We start from the raw sequence: 18,761 nt of genomic DNA, 5'->3' as shown, positions 1-18,761 counted from the left end.
GCTTCAGGTTACATACACTTTAGGTTACAGATGCCGCTAACCCAGAAATAGTACCTCGGGTTAAGAACTTTGCTTCAAGATGAGAACAGAAATCGCGTGGTGGCGGTGTGGCAGCAGCAGGAGGCCCCATTAGCTAAAGTGGTGCTTCAGGTTAAGAACAGTTTCAGGTTAAGAACGGACCTCCGGAATGAATTAAGTACATAACCAGAGGTACCACTGTAACAGCACAGTGCACGGAAACGCCATTTACCTTCCCGCCAGAGTGGTACCTATTCATCTACTTGACATGCTTTTGAACTGCTAGGTTGGCAGGATCTGGGTCCGAGCAACGGGAGCTCACCCCGTTGCAGGGATTCGAACCGCCGACCTTCTGATCGGCAAGTCCTAGGCTCTGTGGTTTAACCCACAGCGCCACCCGCATCCCTTATACCTTGAATACTTTATCTCAATTGGCCCAATATTGCTTTCTGGTCAGGGGTAAGACTTTCATTGATGGAGTCCTTGCATTATTTTTACTTTACATTTTTATACAAAATAGTGCTGATCAGGAGGCAATTGTCTATTTGCCATCCATCCTCCAGCCACGAGCAACAAGGGGCACTCAAAAGAGGCAGAACGTACAAGCAGGAATTATTTTATTAGATGTGCAGGAGCCCTGAAAAGTCTCAATTGCATTCTGCCTGTCTACTCTGCAGTACAATTATAGTGCAAATAATAAAAAATAAATCACAAATCAGGCTTGGAAATAGGCTATACGGAAACACTGGACTTGCAACAGTTTGATACTGCCATTTGGATTCTCTGCAAACATGTAGGATGACTATTCGAGGGGAAATTACTAGTGTGGAAACAACCGCAGCAACATAGCTAGAGTAACCTATTTCTGTTGGAATAGCATTTGATTCTGAGTAATTACGGTCACATTGTGACCTTCCCCTGTGCTGCAATCTGTATGAATGCAAATTGTATTTCATTAATGCACTAATATTTTGAAGCTAAAGGGGGAGAAAAACCTCCTTCCTCCTAGCAGTATACTGTGTCTTCTGCTCTATGACAGAACTGATCCCTTGTTCCCGGACAGGTCTGCTAAATGACAACACTTTTTGAGTAATTCCACCTTCAAACAAGTACCTTGCTTTGATGTATTACAATGATAGACTGAAGTGTTCATGCAATACATCACCATAGTCAGCAGTTGCTTGACTCCAAGGATTGAGAGACTGAACCAGCTGTTTTTTTTCCTTAGGCATTCCTGCAATGCAGTTACACCAAACGACAAAAGTCAGAAGAGAGAGAACTCTTTAAGATTCATTGACTGCATTTTTTTATTTTGGAAACTTTTTTACCCCACTTTTTGCACACACACACCCATTCCAGGCTGCTTTAAAGTTTGCAACAGAAAATATGCAACTAAAATAGTACATTATGTTATATGTCAATTCCATAATTAAATCAGCCGCAAGAGAAGGGCGTAAAACAACTAGCTCAGTTTAAAAATACATCGCCACACTGATATAATGAGAAGCAAGATGAAGTTTGTTCTCATTAGCAATTTGATTATCTTTTTTTTTTTTAATAATATTTTATTAAGATTTTCCATAACATCATAAAAAGAAGAAAGAAAAAAGAAAGATACAAAAATAAAAAACAATTAAAAACAGTTCAATTTTTCATAACATATCTTGCATTTGCTTGTTTCCCGGACCTCCCCACACCTCCCCTCTTGGTATTCCAGTTCAATTTATTTATTCAGCAAATCCTTTCCCTCTTTACTTTTATCCTTATCTTGATCTTAATATATTATAACTTTAAATTTTCACCTATTAACATTCCATTTTTACATATTCCTTCATACCGTTGTTACTAAAAACCCCTTAACCTCAATCCAACATCATTCTAACATTCATTAATTTTACAATATTTCTGTAGATAGTCTTTAAATTTCTTCCAATCTTCTTCCACCAACTCTTCTCCCTGGTCTCGGATTCTGCCGGTCATTTCTGCCAATTCCATATAGTCCATCACCTTCATCTGCCATTCTTCCAGAGTGGGTAGTTCTTGTGTCTTCCAATACTTCGCGATGAGTATTCTTGCTGCTGTTGTAGCATACATAAAGAAAGTTCTGTCCTTCTTTAACACCAATTGGCCAACCATGCCCAGGAGAAAGGCCTCTGGTTTCTTCGGGAAGGTATATTTAAATACCTTTTTCATTTCATTATATATCATCTCCCAAAAAGCCTTAATCCTTGGGCACGTCCACCAAAGGTGAAAGAATGTACCTTCAGTTTCTTTACATTTCCAACATTTATTATCGGGCAAATGATAGATTTTTGCAAGCTTGACTGGTGTCCTGTAATTTGATTATCAGCATGGTTTAGTGGTTAGGGTGTTGGACTGGAACATGAGATACCAGGGTCATGTAGCTCACTTGGATATAGTTCAGCTGGTGGAGCATGAGACTCTTAATCTCATTGCCGTGGGTTCAAGCATTGCAGGGGTTGGACTAGATAACTCTGGCGGTGCCTTCAAACTCTACAATTCTATGGCATTACCAAATGTAATGGCTCTAGGATTCTATGGGTGACCTTGAGCCAGTGACCCTCTCTGTCTCACACCTACATCAGGGGGAAGGAAATTAGGGTATAAATGTAATAATTGGCTGTACAGACATGAACTTAACATATGTTCTTGAACCTTGGGCAGTTCTTTGAGCAAACTACTTGGGGTTGTACCTAGAATAATTATAATTATTATTATTCTAGGTGCAACCCCAAGTAGGTGCAACCTCAATTATTCTATTATTGTTATTGTTATTATTGTTCTATTATTATTATTATTATTATTATTATTATTATTATTATTATTCAATTTATTTATGTCTTATCTTTCTCCCAATTTGGTTTCAAGGTGGTATGCAACGTTTTAAAAATGCAAGTATAAAATACAAAGTAATAAAGGCAAACTAGTTAGAAACAATAGCTAAAATACAATGAAACACATTTAGAAGTAGTTTGGGGACACCAGGCTCATACATGCTTACCTGGGAGTAAGTCACATTGATGTTGGAAGACATGTATAAGATTCCGATGTCAGTCTTGAAATGAACAACTATCCTAAACACACTAAGAAGTGAGACGTATTGGACATAATGGTACTTTCTTTTGAGTAAACAGACATAGGGTTGTGCTGAAAAACAATGCTAAATGTTATTTCCTGTACAACTTTATCGGTTCTACAGTGAAGCCTGACATATTGTGAAGTATCGCTATGGATTTGTTTTTCAGCCTCACGTGAAGCCTTCAATCAGCCACTTCATTGCTTTTGCACACACAAGCGTTAATGAAGTTAGCGTCAAATACCAGCAGAATGAGAAGCGTTATAACTACACAACACCAAAGAGTTTCCTGGAACTAATTAAACTCTACCAGAATCTGCTAGCGAAGAAGAGAAAAGAGTTGGTTCAAAAAATGGAAAGATTGGAAAATGGGCTACAAAAGCTGCAGACTACAGCTTCACAGGTAGGTTATGAAATGTTTTTCTGGGAAAGAAATACTGAAATCTCCAAAGTCTCAGCAGCAACAGACATTGCCTCAGCTGTAGCATTCTCTGTAGCATTCTTAAAGAAGAGGCACCACACTACCATAGTCTTGAGCGGGAGCGGGAGAGTGACCTCTGACCTGGAAGTTATTTCTCCAGATTTAAAAACTGTGGCGGACCAAAATTCTTTGATACCCCTAATGGGTATCTTCCAAAAAAGGGACAAAAACTTGCATGGAACTTGCATATATATGCCAATTTATCGCTGTGGGTTAAAGCCTCAGTGCCTAGGGCTTGCCGATCGAAAGGTCGGCGGTTCGAATCCCCGCGGCGGGGTGCGCTCCCGCTGTTCGGTCCCAGCGCCTGCCAACCTAGCAGTTCGAAAGCACTCCCGGGTGCAAGTAGATAAATAGGGACCGCTTACCAGTGGGAAGGTAAACGGCGTTCCGTGTGCGGCTCTGGCTCGCCAGAGCAGCGATGTCACGCTGGCCACGTGACCCGGAAGTGTCTTCGGACAGCGCTGGCCCTTGGCCTCTTTGAGTGAGATTGGCGCACAACCCTAGAGTCTGTCAAGACTGGCCCGTACGGGCAGGGGTACCTTTACCTTTACCTATCTGTATATATGCAAATTTAGGAGGGAAAGACTATAACATAAATACAGTACATCTGACCGAAGAAAAGACGACAGTGGCCAGGTGACTTGTGTTCCATCTGTTGCCCATATGCCATTGATTGACAACTTCAAGGCCCTTACTTTCCTTTTTTATGGTTCTTTATCTTTAAATCACCTTTTCCACCCTTTCAGCGTCTCTCCCTTCTCACTCCCATGCTATGGCCACCGTTCTTGCAGGACCAGGCATCGGGCTCCCCATACCCCAACACATATAAATAAGAGACAAATCAGACTGTTTTGGGGTTAAAACAGAACACAACTTTATTGAATACAAATTAAAGAGGGTTTGGCCTGGGGTGACCCCTGCAGGGACTGCCATCTGGGGGAGTGCCTTTGGCCCTGGCCCCACCTGGTCCCATGGACATGGCCACTCCCCCCGGATACCTTTAACGGGACACGCCAGCGTTTGGAGGGGCAGGTGGAGACTACAACCTCCCCTCCATCCGAAACACAGGATTGCCCCAATGCCCAATGGCCAACCGAGCAATGCTTGCCGCCAAACCACTCGCACGTGCATCTATCCCTTAATGCCTTCAATCGTATTGGACAACCAAATATCATTTCCTCATAGGGAAAGATGCATGCCATGCGGCCGAAACAGTGTCTCGCCCAAGAATGTGATCTTGGGGTGGTAAACCACCCCACTCTTGTACACGGCACCTCACTGTTAGCCTTTTTCTGAGCCCGGTTGATGCCCACTGGGTCCAGGTTGTGCCATTGTCGTCTCTCTACCAGGAAGGGGCACTGAAGTTCCAGTTCCCTCGTTGGGGCCCCAGTGAAGCCTCTGCCCTCCCGCAATGCCACCGCACCATGCTAGGGTGTTTATTCCAGAAATTTCCACCCCTCAACAATGATCAAGCAAAAGAAGACTTGTTATAAACCAACTCTGGCGCTGTGGGTAAAAGCCTCAGCGCCTAGGGCTTGCCGATCGAAAGGTCGGCGGTTCGAATCCCCGCGGCGGGGTGCGCTCCCGTTGTTTGGTCCCAGCGCCTGCCAACCTAGCAGTTCGAAAGCACTCCCGGGTGCAAGTAGATAAATAGGGACCGCTTACTAGCAGGAAGGTAAACGACGTTTCCGTGTGCGGCTCTGGCTCGCCAGAGCAGCGATGTCACGCTGGCCACGTGACCCGGAAGTGTCTCCGGACAGCGCTGGCCTCTTGAGTGAGATGGGCGCACAACCCTAGAGTCTGTCAAGACTGGCCCGTACGGGCAGGGGTACCTTTACCTTTTACCTTTTAAGAAGAAAGAGAGTTCTGGCCTACTTTCTAGGGCATAACCATTGATAGTACCAGGGCTGACAAGCTGGGGCAACCACCTCAGGCGGCAGGATCTACAGTGGCGGCAGATCCTGATGTAGATATTTATTTCATCCTTATTCCTGATGTAGTTCTTCACTCACCCCTTCTTCCCTAGCAGGAAGGGGAGGGTGCCATTTTGTGGTTTACCTCAGGTGTCAAATTGTATTGGGCTGGTCCTACTTACTGTGCTCAGGATAAGAGTTTTGCTTTCGAGAGAGAAGCTAAGTGGAGAGCTAAGGTTTAGTGGGATAGAGAGAGTTAAGGATGAGAGTGAAGAGGCCAAACCGTACACTGTGAGCTTATAGTTCTTCTGCCATTCTATAGTATTAACAAGCTATGTATTTTTCAGTATAGTTGGGAATCCCTTTTGAATTTAGTTTTTGGTATAATATTGAACCTTCTTGAACTCCTTCCTCCTTTAAGGCACACAGCACTTGTTACTCTGGAGTAGTCAAAAATCTTAAGTACAAATGATAGATGCTTTGGGACTGTAGTAAGAAATTTAGTTGTATCTTTATTGGTGTTCTTTTAATATAAAGCAAACATGTGAATCTCTGTCCTGTTGGGTTTGCTTTAAAAGATAATTCTGCTTTTCAAATAACATTTCAAGAAATGCTTTGGCAAGAAGACTGTCAGTTGTATGTTCTCTCCATACTGTAGCTAAATAATGGCCATTAATATTTCTTTGAATGAGACTTCATGAAAATTGTAGCTGTGAACATACAATCAGCTCATTTATGAACTAACAAGCATTGCCCTAGGGGCAGTCTCAACTGACATTCATCATTTTGCATAAAATTGACTTTCTCTACTAATAGCATATTGTACGCACATAATTTTATCATCTTACTTTAGCAATATCTCCTTGTGGGGGCGGGATTTGCAACTGGTTAGCTTTTCATGACTGACAGGTTCTAAACTTCCATCACTCATGATCTGGATCCACTTATTATAGTTCTCCCATTGCTGTTGCTTGAAATTTTTAAACAAAAGCAATTCAGAATGTTTCACTTGTACGCATCTGGGCCATTGCATCTTTCTGGGAGCTGGGAAACAGTTTAAGGGCGTGTCCACATTTGAACATTACTCAGCTGTTTATGTACTCCCCCCCCCCCAATTCAAATTAAACCAGAGTAGTCCACATACACACTGATGTCATTCGCGCATGTCGCACAGCACCGGCCCCCTCAGTTGCGGGGTCAAGGCGGCACACTTACGCACTGTTGGTGTCTCCTAGTAGAATTATATGCATTTTTCCTAAAAGGGTTAAAAGCAGATGTTCACTTAGATGGGGAAAATATACAGGGATGCACAAATAACTCTGTTGGGTTGAGGATTAAATATACTATACAGTGGTGCCTCGCAAGACGAAAAGAATCCGTTCCGTGAGTCTCTTCGTCTAGCGGTTTTTTCGTCTTGCGAAGCAAGCCCATTAGCGGATTAGCAGATTAGCGCTATTAGCGGTTTAGCGGCTATTAGCGGCTATTAAAGGCTTAAGGGATTAGCGGATTAGCTGCTAAAAGGCTATTAGCAGCTTAGTGCCTTAGAAAAAGGGGGTGGGGAGCGGGGGGGAAAACCCAGGAATTGCAAGACATTTTCGTCTTGCGAACCAAGCCCATAGCAAATTCGTGCTGCGAAGCACCTCCAAAACGGAAAACCCTTTCGTCTAGCGGGTTTTCCGTCTTGCGAGGCATTCGTCTTGCGGGGCACCACTGTAATTCACTCCCTGCTTCAATCGTCTTGGAAATTAAAACAGGAAGAAGATAGTGGGAGCTTTTGGTTTATATGAGAGAAAGAAAGAGAGGTGTAATCAGATAACCAATCAAGGTTGCCTAATCTGCCCCTTCTGCTTTAAGCAGGGGCTAGATTTTGCCACATTTAACTTTGTTCTATATCACAACTTGTTACCTTGCTCCCTCAGAACTCATTGGCAACTGCTCCTATCTACTAGCTTGTCCTGGATTTCTTGTCACAATAGAGTATGACAATGAGACAAAACCCAAGAATATGTACGATGCTCTTTAATTAAGTAAATAGCGTGTCAGTTCAGAGCTTTCCCCCCTCTGGTGTCAAGAACATGATTTATTTCCACTTGACACAAGAAAAGTCAGAGAGATGTTTTTGGTAGAAAATTCTTCTACACGTTGAAGCTGCCAATTTGCAAATAACTAGCGGTGATGGAGCTACATTCAAACGTGCTCAGCTTCTTGTTGTTGCAAGTGCCTTGAGACACAGGTTTCAATCCTGCACACGCTTCCAGATGAGCAAACGGAACTCAGGAACTTTTTCCTGGTGGTTCTAGTAATGAAGAATAACAGAACAATCCTAAATTGGTGGTGGTTGTGAGATTCTGTGGTGGAGGAACCACCACTTCCTAAGCCAAACTGGCTTGTTTCAACCAGAGGGGATGCGGCTTTTTTCAGGGGGGCTATAATATCATTTTGCTTTACCCCCTTTTGAGACCTACCACTGGTGTGATGCACCATCAGTAATACATCTATGCCCACATAATGAGGTTTCCACTGTGGGTGTAATAGCCACCTCACTTGGACTACTGCAATGCGCTCTACGTGGGGCTGCCTTTGTAGGTGACCCGGAAACTACAACTAATCCAGAATGCGGCAGCTAGACTGGTGACTGGAAGCAGCTGCCGAGACCATATAACACCGGTCTTGAAAGACCTACATTGGCTCCCAGTACGTTCCCGAGCACAATTACAAGTGTTGCTGCTGACCTTTAAAGCCCTAAATGGCCTCGGTCCAGTATACCTGAAGAAGCGCCTACACCCCCATCATTCTACCCGGACACTGAGGTCCAGCTCCGAGGGCCTTCTGGCGGTTCCCTCAATGCGAGAAGCCAAGTCACAGGGAACCAGGCAGAGGGCCTTCTTGGTAGTGGCGCCCTCCCTGTGGAACACCCTCCCACCAGATGTCAAAGAGAACAACTACCAGACTTTTAGAAGACATCTGAAGGCAGCCCTGTTTCGGGAAGCTTTTAATGTTTGATGTATTACAGTATTTTAATATTTTGTTGGAAGCCGCCCAGAGTGGCTGGGGAGGCCCAGCCAGATGGGCGGGGTATAAATAATAAAGTATTATTATTATTATTATTATTATTATTATTATTATTATTGCAGGCAATGCTCGTCTCTGCCAATGGAGAGATGTTATCCTATAGCGCCTTAGCTGGCCTTTGACCAAATTTGGGGTTGTTCTTGATTCTCATAATGTCAATTCATTTATTTTAGGGGATTTTGTGTAAAGGCTTCTCATGGGCACCAGGTTGGCTGTAGAATGAGAACAGGTTGTTGGACCACATGGGCCACTTGTCTGGTCCAGCAAAGCCATTCTCATATTCTTGTGGAACAATGAAAAATGGCTGCATCGGACATTAAAGAAGCTTGTTATTCCTCGTTATTTTCATGTTTCCCCTTCTGTTTATATAAGATGTAATGATCTCGTCCTACTTTTTCTTAAGCAGCAAGACTTCACATTTGTTCAAAAACAGCGAAATCCAAATAAGCACTGACACAACCTGCTCTGGATAGTTTGAAAATTGTTGGGAATATTTCTTTATTAGGGGACATTTTGACCCCCCGCATCAATATGCTGGTCAATAGACTGTAAAATCATACTGGTGCCTTCAAGGCAATCTTTTTTTATAAATACAGAAATGTAATTATGCATCCTCTAGAGGGCTGGAAATAATTATACAAGTGTACAACAAAGCCCAAGGCAATGACTCCTTTTAACCGGTTGTTTTGAATATCATTTAAATCTTGTTAAAACTTAATTACCCAATTATGCTTGCTACATTTTAGGTGGAAGATCTGAAGTCTAAGCTTGCCGTTCAAGAGATAGAACTTCATCAGAGAAACAAAGACACTGAGGCTCTTATTGACAAAATTGGCCAACAGACAGAAAAACTAAGTCAAGAAAAAGCTACCGCAGATGAGGAGGAGCAGAAGGTATAGAGATATGAATGACAGACACAACTGAGTCACACACACATATAGACTTAGACCATGGTCCTAAACCCTCTTACTGAAGGGAAGAGCGCTCCAAGTGTCCCTATTTTCCAGGGACAGTCCTGGATTTACAGAAGCCATCCTGGTTTCTGATTTGATCCCGGAATGTCCCACTTTCCATCAGAGAATTGTTGGAGGATATGGAGTTATGTGCAAGCCCTAAGCCAAGGAGATAAATAACTATACAACCTTTAGAAGATTCCTGAAGGCAACACTATATAGGGAAGGGGTTTAATGTTTAATGTTTTATTATGTTTTTATGTACGTTGGAAGCCTCCGAGTGGCTAGGGCAACGCAGTCAGATGGGCAGGGTAATGATGATGATAATGATGATGATGATGATGATGATGAATAGGGCATTCCCAGTGCTTTTTTTCTGTGATTGTGTCAGAACATGCCACAGTTTTTCTTTGACGTAGAGAGAAGCTGCCCTGTCTTCTGTTGTCCAAAGAGAAGAGAGTTTTTATCATACTTGTTTGTATTGCTATTTTATTGCTGCGGCTTTGGAAATTGTTTTTAAATTGGCCTGAAATTTATTTATTTATTTATTTATTTATTTATTTTAACAATTAATATTGTATTTCAACTTTTTAAAAGTGATCTGTTATTATTCTAATTCTATGTTTATATTGTTCTGCACTGTATTGGGTGGAATCTGTCCTAAAAGGTGGTTCATCAGTAAAGTGGTACTTCAGGTTAAGTACTTAATTCGTTCCGGAGGTCTGTTCTTAACCTGAAACTGTTCTTAACCTGAAACTGTTCTTAACCTGAAGCACCACTTTAGCTAATGGGGCCTCCTCTTGCTGCTGCACCGCCAGAGCCCGAGTTCTGTTCTTATCCTGAAGCAAAGTTCTTAACCTGAAGCACTATTTCTGGGTTAGCGGAGTCTGTAACCTGAAGCGTATGTAACCCAAGGTACCTCTGTATTTGCATATATATTGCCCTATCATGATGACACCCAAAAATTGGGTGCCTTCCAAGAGGGTTGTAAGTGGTGTGACAATTATCGTGCAATACTTTCTAGGTGGCGGCCATTCAAGCAGAAGTAACAAAGCAGCAGAAAGAATCTGAAAATGACCTTGCCAAAGCCGAGCCAGCTCTAAACGCTGCAAACGCTGCCCTGAACACACTGAATAGGGTAACACCACTTCTTTTGTTTTTATTTGTCTGAAAGGGTTCCACGCTGCCTCGTTATTTAGTTCTTTTTCGAGACAGCTTCATCACATCACTGCTGTCATTAGTCATCAGTTACTAGACCAGGGTTCCCCAAACTTCGGTCTTCAGCTGGTTTTGGACTACAACTCCCATTATCCCCAGCTAGCAGGACCCAGTTGTCAAGGATGATGGGGATTGTAGTCCAAAAGCTGCTGGAGACCCAAGCTTGGGAAACCCTGTATTAGATGTTCAGCATGGAATAGGACGTTGTTGAGTGGAATTTGCCAGTCATCGCTAGATCATATCTGAAGCCCTTCAGCTGCTTCTGGAGTAAAAAAATAAAAACAGTGCATCACTGAAAAAGGACAAAAGAGAGAGTGGATTTACATTAAATTGCATGTGGTGATTTATATGCACATATGCAAATTTAAGAGGTAATGGGCAGGGTTCTGCTAATGAGTCCCGTCAGAAGAGAAGAAGAAGAAGAAGAGTTTGGATTTGATATCCCGCCTTTCACTCTCCTTCAGGAGTCTTAAAGGGGCTAACATTCTCCTTTCCCTTCCTCCCCCACAACAAACACTCTGTGAGGTAAGTGGGGCTGAGAGACTTCAGAGAAGTGTGACTAGCCCAAGGTCACCCAGCAGCTGCATGTGGAGGAGCGGAGACGCGAACCCGGTTCCCCATATTACGAGACTAGCGCTCTTAACCACTACACCACACTGGCTCTCAGCAGAAGCCCTGTGCAAGGACTCCCACTTGTGCAATGTTGTTTTCCATACACACACCCAATTGGCTTAGGGGGTGATGAGAGAGACCCCGGAACCACATTTGTGGGCTGGAGAAGAAGGATTGTTCCATCTGGGAAGTGGAAATGGATCAACTTAGCATCATGTTGAATTCCTCACTATTACCATAATTTAGAGAGAAATACAATGCATCTCAGGGATGCGGGTGGCGCTGTGGGTTAATCCACAGAGCCTAGGACTTGCCGATCAGAAGGTCGGCGGTTCGAATCCCCGCGACGGGGTGAGCTCCCGTTGCTCGGTCCCTGCTCCTGCCAACCTAGCAGTTCAAAGGCACGCCAAAGTGCAAGTAGATAAACAGGTACCGCTCCGGTGGGAAGGTAAACGGCGTTTCAGTGCGCTGCTCTGGTTCGCCAGAAGCGGCTTAGTCATGCTGGCCACATGACCCAGAAGCTGTACGCCGGCTCCCTCAGCCAATAAAGCAAGATGAGCACCGCAACCCCAGAGTCGGCCATGACTGGACCTAATGGTCAGGGGTCCCTTTACAATGCATCTCACCATAGTGCGAAAGACTGTGACCAGGTCAGCTGTGTGCCTGCTCAGTCTGCTGTCAAGGTGTTAACAGCTGATGGGCGTCTTCATGACTCCTGTTGCCCTCCCCTCTTAAAATTCCTTATATTTGAACTGGACTTTGAACCAGGTAAAGGTAAAGGACCCCTGGATGGGAGGTCAAAGGAGACTATGGGGCTGAGGCACTCATATAGCTTTCAGGCTGAGGAAGCTGGTGTTTGTCCACAGACAGCTTTCCAGGTCATGGGGCCAGCATGACTAAACCGCTTCTGGCACAATGGAACACCATGATGGAAACCTAAGTGCACGGAAACGCCGTTTACATTCCCACCACAGTGGTACCTATTTATCTACTTGCACTGGTGTGCTTTTGAACTGCGAGGTTGGCAGGAGCTGGGACAGAGCAACAGGAGCTCACCCTGTTGCGGGGATTCGAACCACCGAGCTTCTGATCGGCAAGCCCAAGAGGCTCAAGGTTTAGACCACAGTGCCACCTACTATAAAGGACTGCCCACTGTAAAGTGTGGCATGTGCTCACCTTAATTGGATGTTACGGTCCTCTTTTAAATAATGCCAAGGTTTTCCTTTGGAAATATAATTGGTCTGTTAATACGGATGTTTTTCCTGTTCTATCTCAGCTGAACCTAACTGAGCTAAGAACTTTCCCAAACCCACCTGCTATCGTAACCAATGTGACGGCTGCAGTCCTGGTTCTTTCGTCTCCGAGTGGCAAGATTCCAAAGGACAGGAGCTGGAAAACCGCCAAGATGTATATGAGCAAGGTAAGCAGGGGACCTCTGCGAGGCGACACAGAGATTAACGCAAAAAGTCTGCGTAAACATTTCTTAATCTCTGGCGTGACTTGATCTACCAGTTACACATAGGAGGGAAATGCCAGAGATAATGGGCATGGCAGGAGTTTGTCAAAGAACTTCAGGAAAGGAAGGAAAGTAATTAGACACCTTTGACATTCTGTCAAAGGGCGGGGGAGGGGAATGTCATGACTTTGCGCCACACATTTCCCCAAATCATACTTATTAAATGTCAGCACAGTTTCTTATAAATATAAAACCTCTTCTGTGAAGGATGGGATGTAAGAAAAGTCGGCTGCAACATTTTCTGTATAATTTATGCTGCTCAAAACTCCTCAACAGTATTTTTAGTAGTAGCTATTATTATTATTATTATTATTATTATTATTATTATTATTATTGCTGCTGCTGCTACTGCTACTATTATTAAGGTGCCAAAAATATGTGCATCTTGTTAAGTGGTTAGAAACAAAAGGAAATCACAGGAATTTTTTTAAAGCGCTAACAGCTATTGCGGGGGCAGCTTTTTCAATTAGTTTCTTTAACTTTACAGTGGTACCTTGGTTTACGAACTTAATCCGTTCCGGAAGTCCGTTCTTAAACCAAAACGTTCTTAGACCAAGGTACCACTGTACTTTGAAGGTACTGATTATCCCAAAACATGGCCAAAAGGTCTCTTTAAAAACTTTCAAAACATTAAAGAGTAAACCCTGATCAGATATTTTGTCAGGGGGTCGTACTAGCTTCACACAAGTTAATTGTGTGTTTTCTCCTGCTCTGGAGGGTAGGACTCGAGGCAATGGCTTCAAGTTCACAAGAAAGGAGATTCTGACTTTCTGACAGTAAGAGCTGTTCAGCAGTGGAAGAGACTCCCTCAGGAGGTTGTGGACTCTCCTTCCTTGGAGGTTTTTAAGCAGAGGCTGGATGGCCATCTGTCATGGATGCTTTAGTTGAGATTCCTGCATGGCATGTGGTTGGACTAGATGGACCTAATGGTCCCTTCCAACTCTAAGATTCTATCATTTGGGGTGGCCTCTTTCTCTTTGCTCTTTAGGTAGATGAATTCCTCCAAAGTCTCATCAATTTTGATAAAGAACATATCCCTGAAGCCACTGTTAAAGCTGTAAAAGAAGATTATCTGAGTGATCCAGAGTTCAGCCCAGAGTTTGTACGGACAAAATCTTCAGCAGCTGCTGGTCTTTGTGCATGGGTTATTAATATCATTAAATTCCACGAGGTAGGAATTAATAATAGTTACCTTAGCTCTACTTTATTTTCTAATTGCTTAAGAAGTCATAATCATATTTATTTATTACAGTTCTAACCCTGCTTTACCTCCAAAGAGTTCAAGGTAGTTCAAGGTAGTTCAAGGCTCTGCCTCCACCTGTTTTGTCCTCACAAGAACTGTGTGAGGTAGGTGAGGTTGAAGATGTCGGCTGGCCCAAGGACAACCCATAAACTTCATGGCTGAGGGGAAATTTGATTCCACAGCTCTACTCTACCAGTCACTCTCATCATTGTGTCATCATAGTGTACCTTCAGGAAAATGGATACACGCTTTGGACAGCCTTAAGGGACACTGGTGGTGCTGTGGTCTAAACACAGATCCTAGGGCTTGCCAATCAGAAGGTCAGCGGTTCAAATCCCCGCGAGGGGGTGAGCTCCCGTTGCTCGGTCCCTGCTCCTGCCAACCTAGCAGTTCGAAAGCACGTCAAAGTGCAAGTAGATAATGACTGCTCCCCGCTTAAAACGGGGGGCGCCCTTTGCGTGGACGTGCACAGCCCCTAGATCTGGAGCGGCTCCATCAGCATAGGCTTGGTTTGGCCTTCCCTCAGGTGGGATACCTGGAGGTCTCCACCTACTTCAGTCAGTTGTCCAATCCCACCTGGGGGAAGCGTTGCCAAGGAGACCAGGCCAGGTAGGGGAGGGATTACCTGCCCACACAATAGAGGGAGGATCTTACCTGGGAATTCTCACTTGGCTCCAGAGCTTCTCCCACACTCCCCACCCTCAGTTAATGTCTTATTTTGCAGGTTAACTTTTCTTCACAGGTTTTGCAGGTTAACTTTTCTTCACAGGTATGCGGGTGCTGCTACGTTAAGGTCGCTGTTAAAGGGCCGGAAAGGAATTTCCCTGCATTGGCAGGTTTCATCTTTCCCGTAGCAAAACGTCACAACTTTGGCAGTATCAGGCCTTGGGTGGAATCCTTTAGTCCATCTTCCTCTTTGCGGCGGCAATACCAGGGTTCCCCGTTAAAGGGATTTCTGAAGGGAGGCTTTGACCGTATGCCGAAAGGTCGTCATTGCTCTCTCCTGCGGCGGCGGCGTAACGGGGGCGGCTATCTCTGCTTGAACATATGTTCTCCAGAGCCGGCCCATCCCCCCACACACACACACTGGATAACCCTGATGCTCCCTAGGTCCCCGGCTGGGGACTGGGGAGGGAGAACACCCAATGCCTGAGCCACATTTGAAATTTAATAAAGTTGTGGCCAAATTAATCCCATAGCACGTTGTCTTGAGTTGTTATTCCACATGACGGGGGGGACCACTCGGGATCTGGGGACTCCGCCTGTCCACGCAAATAGGTACCGATCCGGCGGGAAGGTAAACGGCATTTCCGTGCACTGCTCTGGTTCGCCAGAAGCGGCTTAGTCATGCTGGCCACATGACCCGGAAGCTTTATGCCGGCTCCCTCAGCCAGTAAAGCGAGATGAGCACCGCAACCCCAGAGTCAGTCACGACTGGACCTAATGGTCAGGGGTCCCTTTACCTTTTAAGCTATTTGTGTTTGACAGTTGTGTGGATCTTGACGTGAAGTAAATGTATGACATTTTAAGCAGTGCTATTTTTCTAGGAAAGGAGGTGCCAAAGTGCACCTTCTTCTCTTAGAATGGCAATGGCACCCACCTGAGAGGTGCTGGAACTGGGGTTCCAGTGAGTTCCAGCTGGAAAACAGCCCTGGTTTTAGGTTTTAGAAAGATGGTTATTATGTTTTTTTAAAAAAACCTAAAAACAGAAAAGGCTGGCTCATCTTTAAATGTTCCAGAGCTACTAGAAATTTGGCCGGCTAAATGTTTTGCTCATTCTGGTGGCAAATGAAATAACAAAACAAATAAAAGTATTTCGTTGCCAGGACGTCTCTCAGGCTTCTCACTTAAGGAAGGCTTGAGCTAGCCAGCCAGCCATTAGAGCTATCATCTAGACTGCTGTCACTGGTGTCCAAAGCACACTCCCATAAAACAGGTCTGAAGGAGAGTGGCTGCTTTCAGGTGGCTGCCAAAGGAAAGGAACATTTTGGGGTGAGCCTTTGGGAGATGTGAATCACAGCCCCAGGAATTCTGTTCTTCTGGAGACAGCAAGAGGAGGAACATCTGGAATATATTATTGTTGACCTTGGTATTATTATACTGAATGTGCTGTTTGGGTATTTTCATATTGTTCCCCCCCCCCCATTTAAGCTGCTTTAAGTATTATTTTAATAAATATATAAAGAAAGGACCTACCCACAAATCGCTACACCAGGCATGGTCAAACTTGGCCCTCCAGCTGTTTTGGGACTCCAGCTCCCATCATCCATAGCTAACAGGACCAGTGGTCAGGGGTGATGGGAATTGTAGTCCCAAAACAGCTGGAGGGCTAAGTTTGGCCATGCCTGCCCTACACTAACACTATGCAACAGAATGAAAGAATAATATACCACATCTCCCTCCCTCCGTCTTTCCCCTCTCTTCCCCCCCCCCCAATCACAAGATGTCTGTGACAAAAGTGTCTCTCAGTAAATGTAAACGAACTGTGAAAAAGAAACTACGGATTTAAAGTGGAGATGATAGGTGTACTTTCCCCGGTTGGTTGGTTGGTTGGTTTTGTAACACATTAAATTTTTTTAAATAAAAACTAATCTAAAAAAAGTAGAGTACACTAATTTCATCTAAAATTTAATCTATGAAACCATGACCCCAATGTTACACTTTTAAATAAGTTTTATTTGGTTTTACAAATATTAGTTTATAACAATCCAAAATACATATCCATATTTTGAGATTTCTCCAAATCTCTGGACTTCCCACCTTACCCTCCATGGGTCCTATTGTAAACCCTCTTGACTGTGTATTATTTCATAATCCATATTTTGTATTTTTCCATATTGTCCATGATATTCGCTACATTACGAGTGTTGTTAAAATCCTGCTAACGTTTTCATCTGCTTACAGTGGTCTCCTAGAAGATAAATTATAATTTTCCCCCCATTCTTTATTGAAGTTTTGGTCTTCTTGGTTCCTGAGCCTTCCAGTCAGTTTTGCCATTTTGGCATAGTCCAACAGCTTACTTTGCCATTCCTCATTGGTAGCGATGCTTTTAAAGTGTTTTTAAGGCCATGACAGCTGTGCTAAACCTTTGCCTGTTTCCAACTACAAGAACGCCAGTATCCAGGAAATATGTCACAACAAAACAAAGTTAATTTGGCACACTGGCAGGGCACCATAGTCCTATAGTGCGACAAAAACGGTATCCAAAAAATTGAAACATTTGTGGCATGAAAAGCTATGGTTTTCCAGCAAAAGGCTCCTGAATATGTATGGATTGCTAAAGGTGCCATGTGACTATCCAGAAAATTTTGAAGGTGCAAATTGACTGGAATGTGAGAACAGATACAACCAATGTCAAGAGCACAAAGTATTCTGAATGCACATAGAAAGTTTCGTTTGGAGGGCCCTAATATAGTATAGATGCCTGGTAACATTAAATTTGTATTTTATTTTGTACGGGCATTTCCTAGTGGTATTGTAGAAATGATATTACCCTCCACGTCTTAGGAATGGAACTTTACCTTTCTGGATGTGAAATCTGCACTCTTTCACTCAGCAGTTGTCTATCAACTCCCCTTCAAACTGTTTAAATTTATGCTCACTGTGGATCAAGCTCCACAGAAGGAGCGTTTGACTATCTGACTGCTGTCACTTGAGTAGGAGTCAATGTGTATTTTGCACAGAGCCAACATACACCCTTCCCATTCAAAAATTGTCATCACTGTTTTAATTAAAAGGTCCATAAACCACACTACAATTTGTATGGCTCTAACTATAATTCTTAGCACAATGTGGTTACAAACAATGACACAACGTTGTTTTAGTATGTACTAACTAAAACAAGGTTGTAATGTTTACATTGGGTTCTGTTTCTTTGATATATGCACAGAGGAGGGCTTGCTGTTAGGTGTGGTGCCATGTTTATGATTAAACACTTTATTCGTACTCATATGTCAATCTATTAGTGAGCTGTTAATTCAAATGCTACTATGATGTATTTTATCGCCATTAGCACATTTATCACAGGTAGATATAAAACTTAGACAAAGGTGTATGTTCTCATTAATGATGAACAGCCTATTCATCTTACTAGAATGTAATTAATGTAGGTTGCAATACTTAATTTTTCACTGTTTGTCATGATGCATATTTAACATTTCTTCTATCCTTTATCAATCTGCTTTCCTTTTGCGTGGACATGTCCAAAAGATATATGTAAGTGTGGTACTTTTACGTGTGTGTGTGTGTGTTTTAAAAGTTGGCAATTTCTTTTTCTGTATGTTATAGCCAGTAGCGTTTGTACAAACGTCAGGCGTGTTCATACTGATTATATGAACATTTCCCCCCTTAATTATTATATGTTTAACGTTGATCAGTTGAACCCATAAAACAAGTGTGAAAGATCAGTTCTGCTGGTGTTTTGATCCCATCTTATAACGGATGTTCATATGACATAATGTACTTTCCCTGCTAATAAGTTCCATTTTAATGTCGAACCCTCATGGACTGTTATATGTGTGTATACTGTTTCATAACAAGCAGTGATCAGCACAGGGATCCTGCAAGAAAACGTAATGTCGAAAATTACATAAAATGGAACAGAGGGGAAAGTAAGCATGTACCCACTAACCCTGACTC

General features: G+C 43.3%; 1 protein-coding gene across 1 annotated transcript in view; it reads left to right on the top strand.

Moving 5' to 3' along the window:
* Nucleotides 1-18,761, top strand: part of LOC310664846 (dynein axonemal heavy chain 11-like) — a 215,207-nt gene that overhangs the window by 135,051 nt on the left and 61,395 nt on the right. The window contains exons 47-51 of the mRNA XM_083414512.1: nt 3,285-3,518; nt 9,328-9,474; nt 10,559-10,672; nt 12,641-12,784; nt 13,869-14,051. Of these exons, the coding sequence (XP_083270638.1) occupies nt 3,285-3,518; nt 9,328-9,474; nt 10,559-10,672; nt 12,641-12,784; nt 13,869-14,051 (822 nt within the window). The remainder of the gene's footprint in view (nt 1-3,284; nt 3,519-9,327; nt 9,475-10,558; nt 10,673-12,640; nt 12,785-13,868; nt 14,052-18,761) is intronic.

This window comes from Podarcis tiliguerta (genome assembly GCF_965153285.1).
Source record: "Podarcis tiliguerta genome assembly, chromosome: 1".
Taxonomy (NCBI): domain Eukaryota; kingdom Metazoa; phylum Chordata; class Lepidosauria; order Squamata; family Lacertidae; genus Podarcis; species Podarcis tiliguerta.
Note: the sequence above shows the minus strand (reverse complement) of the source record. Positions and strands in the feature narration are given on the sequence as shown.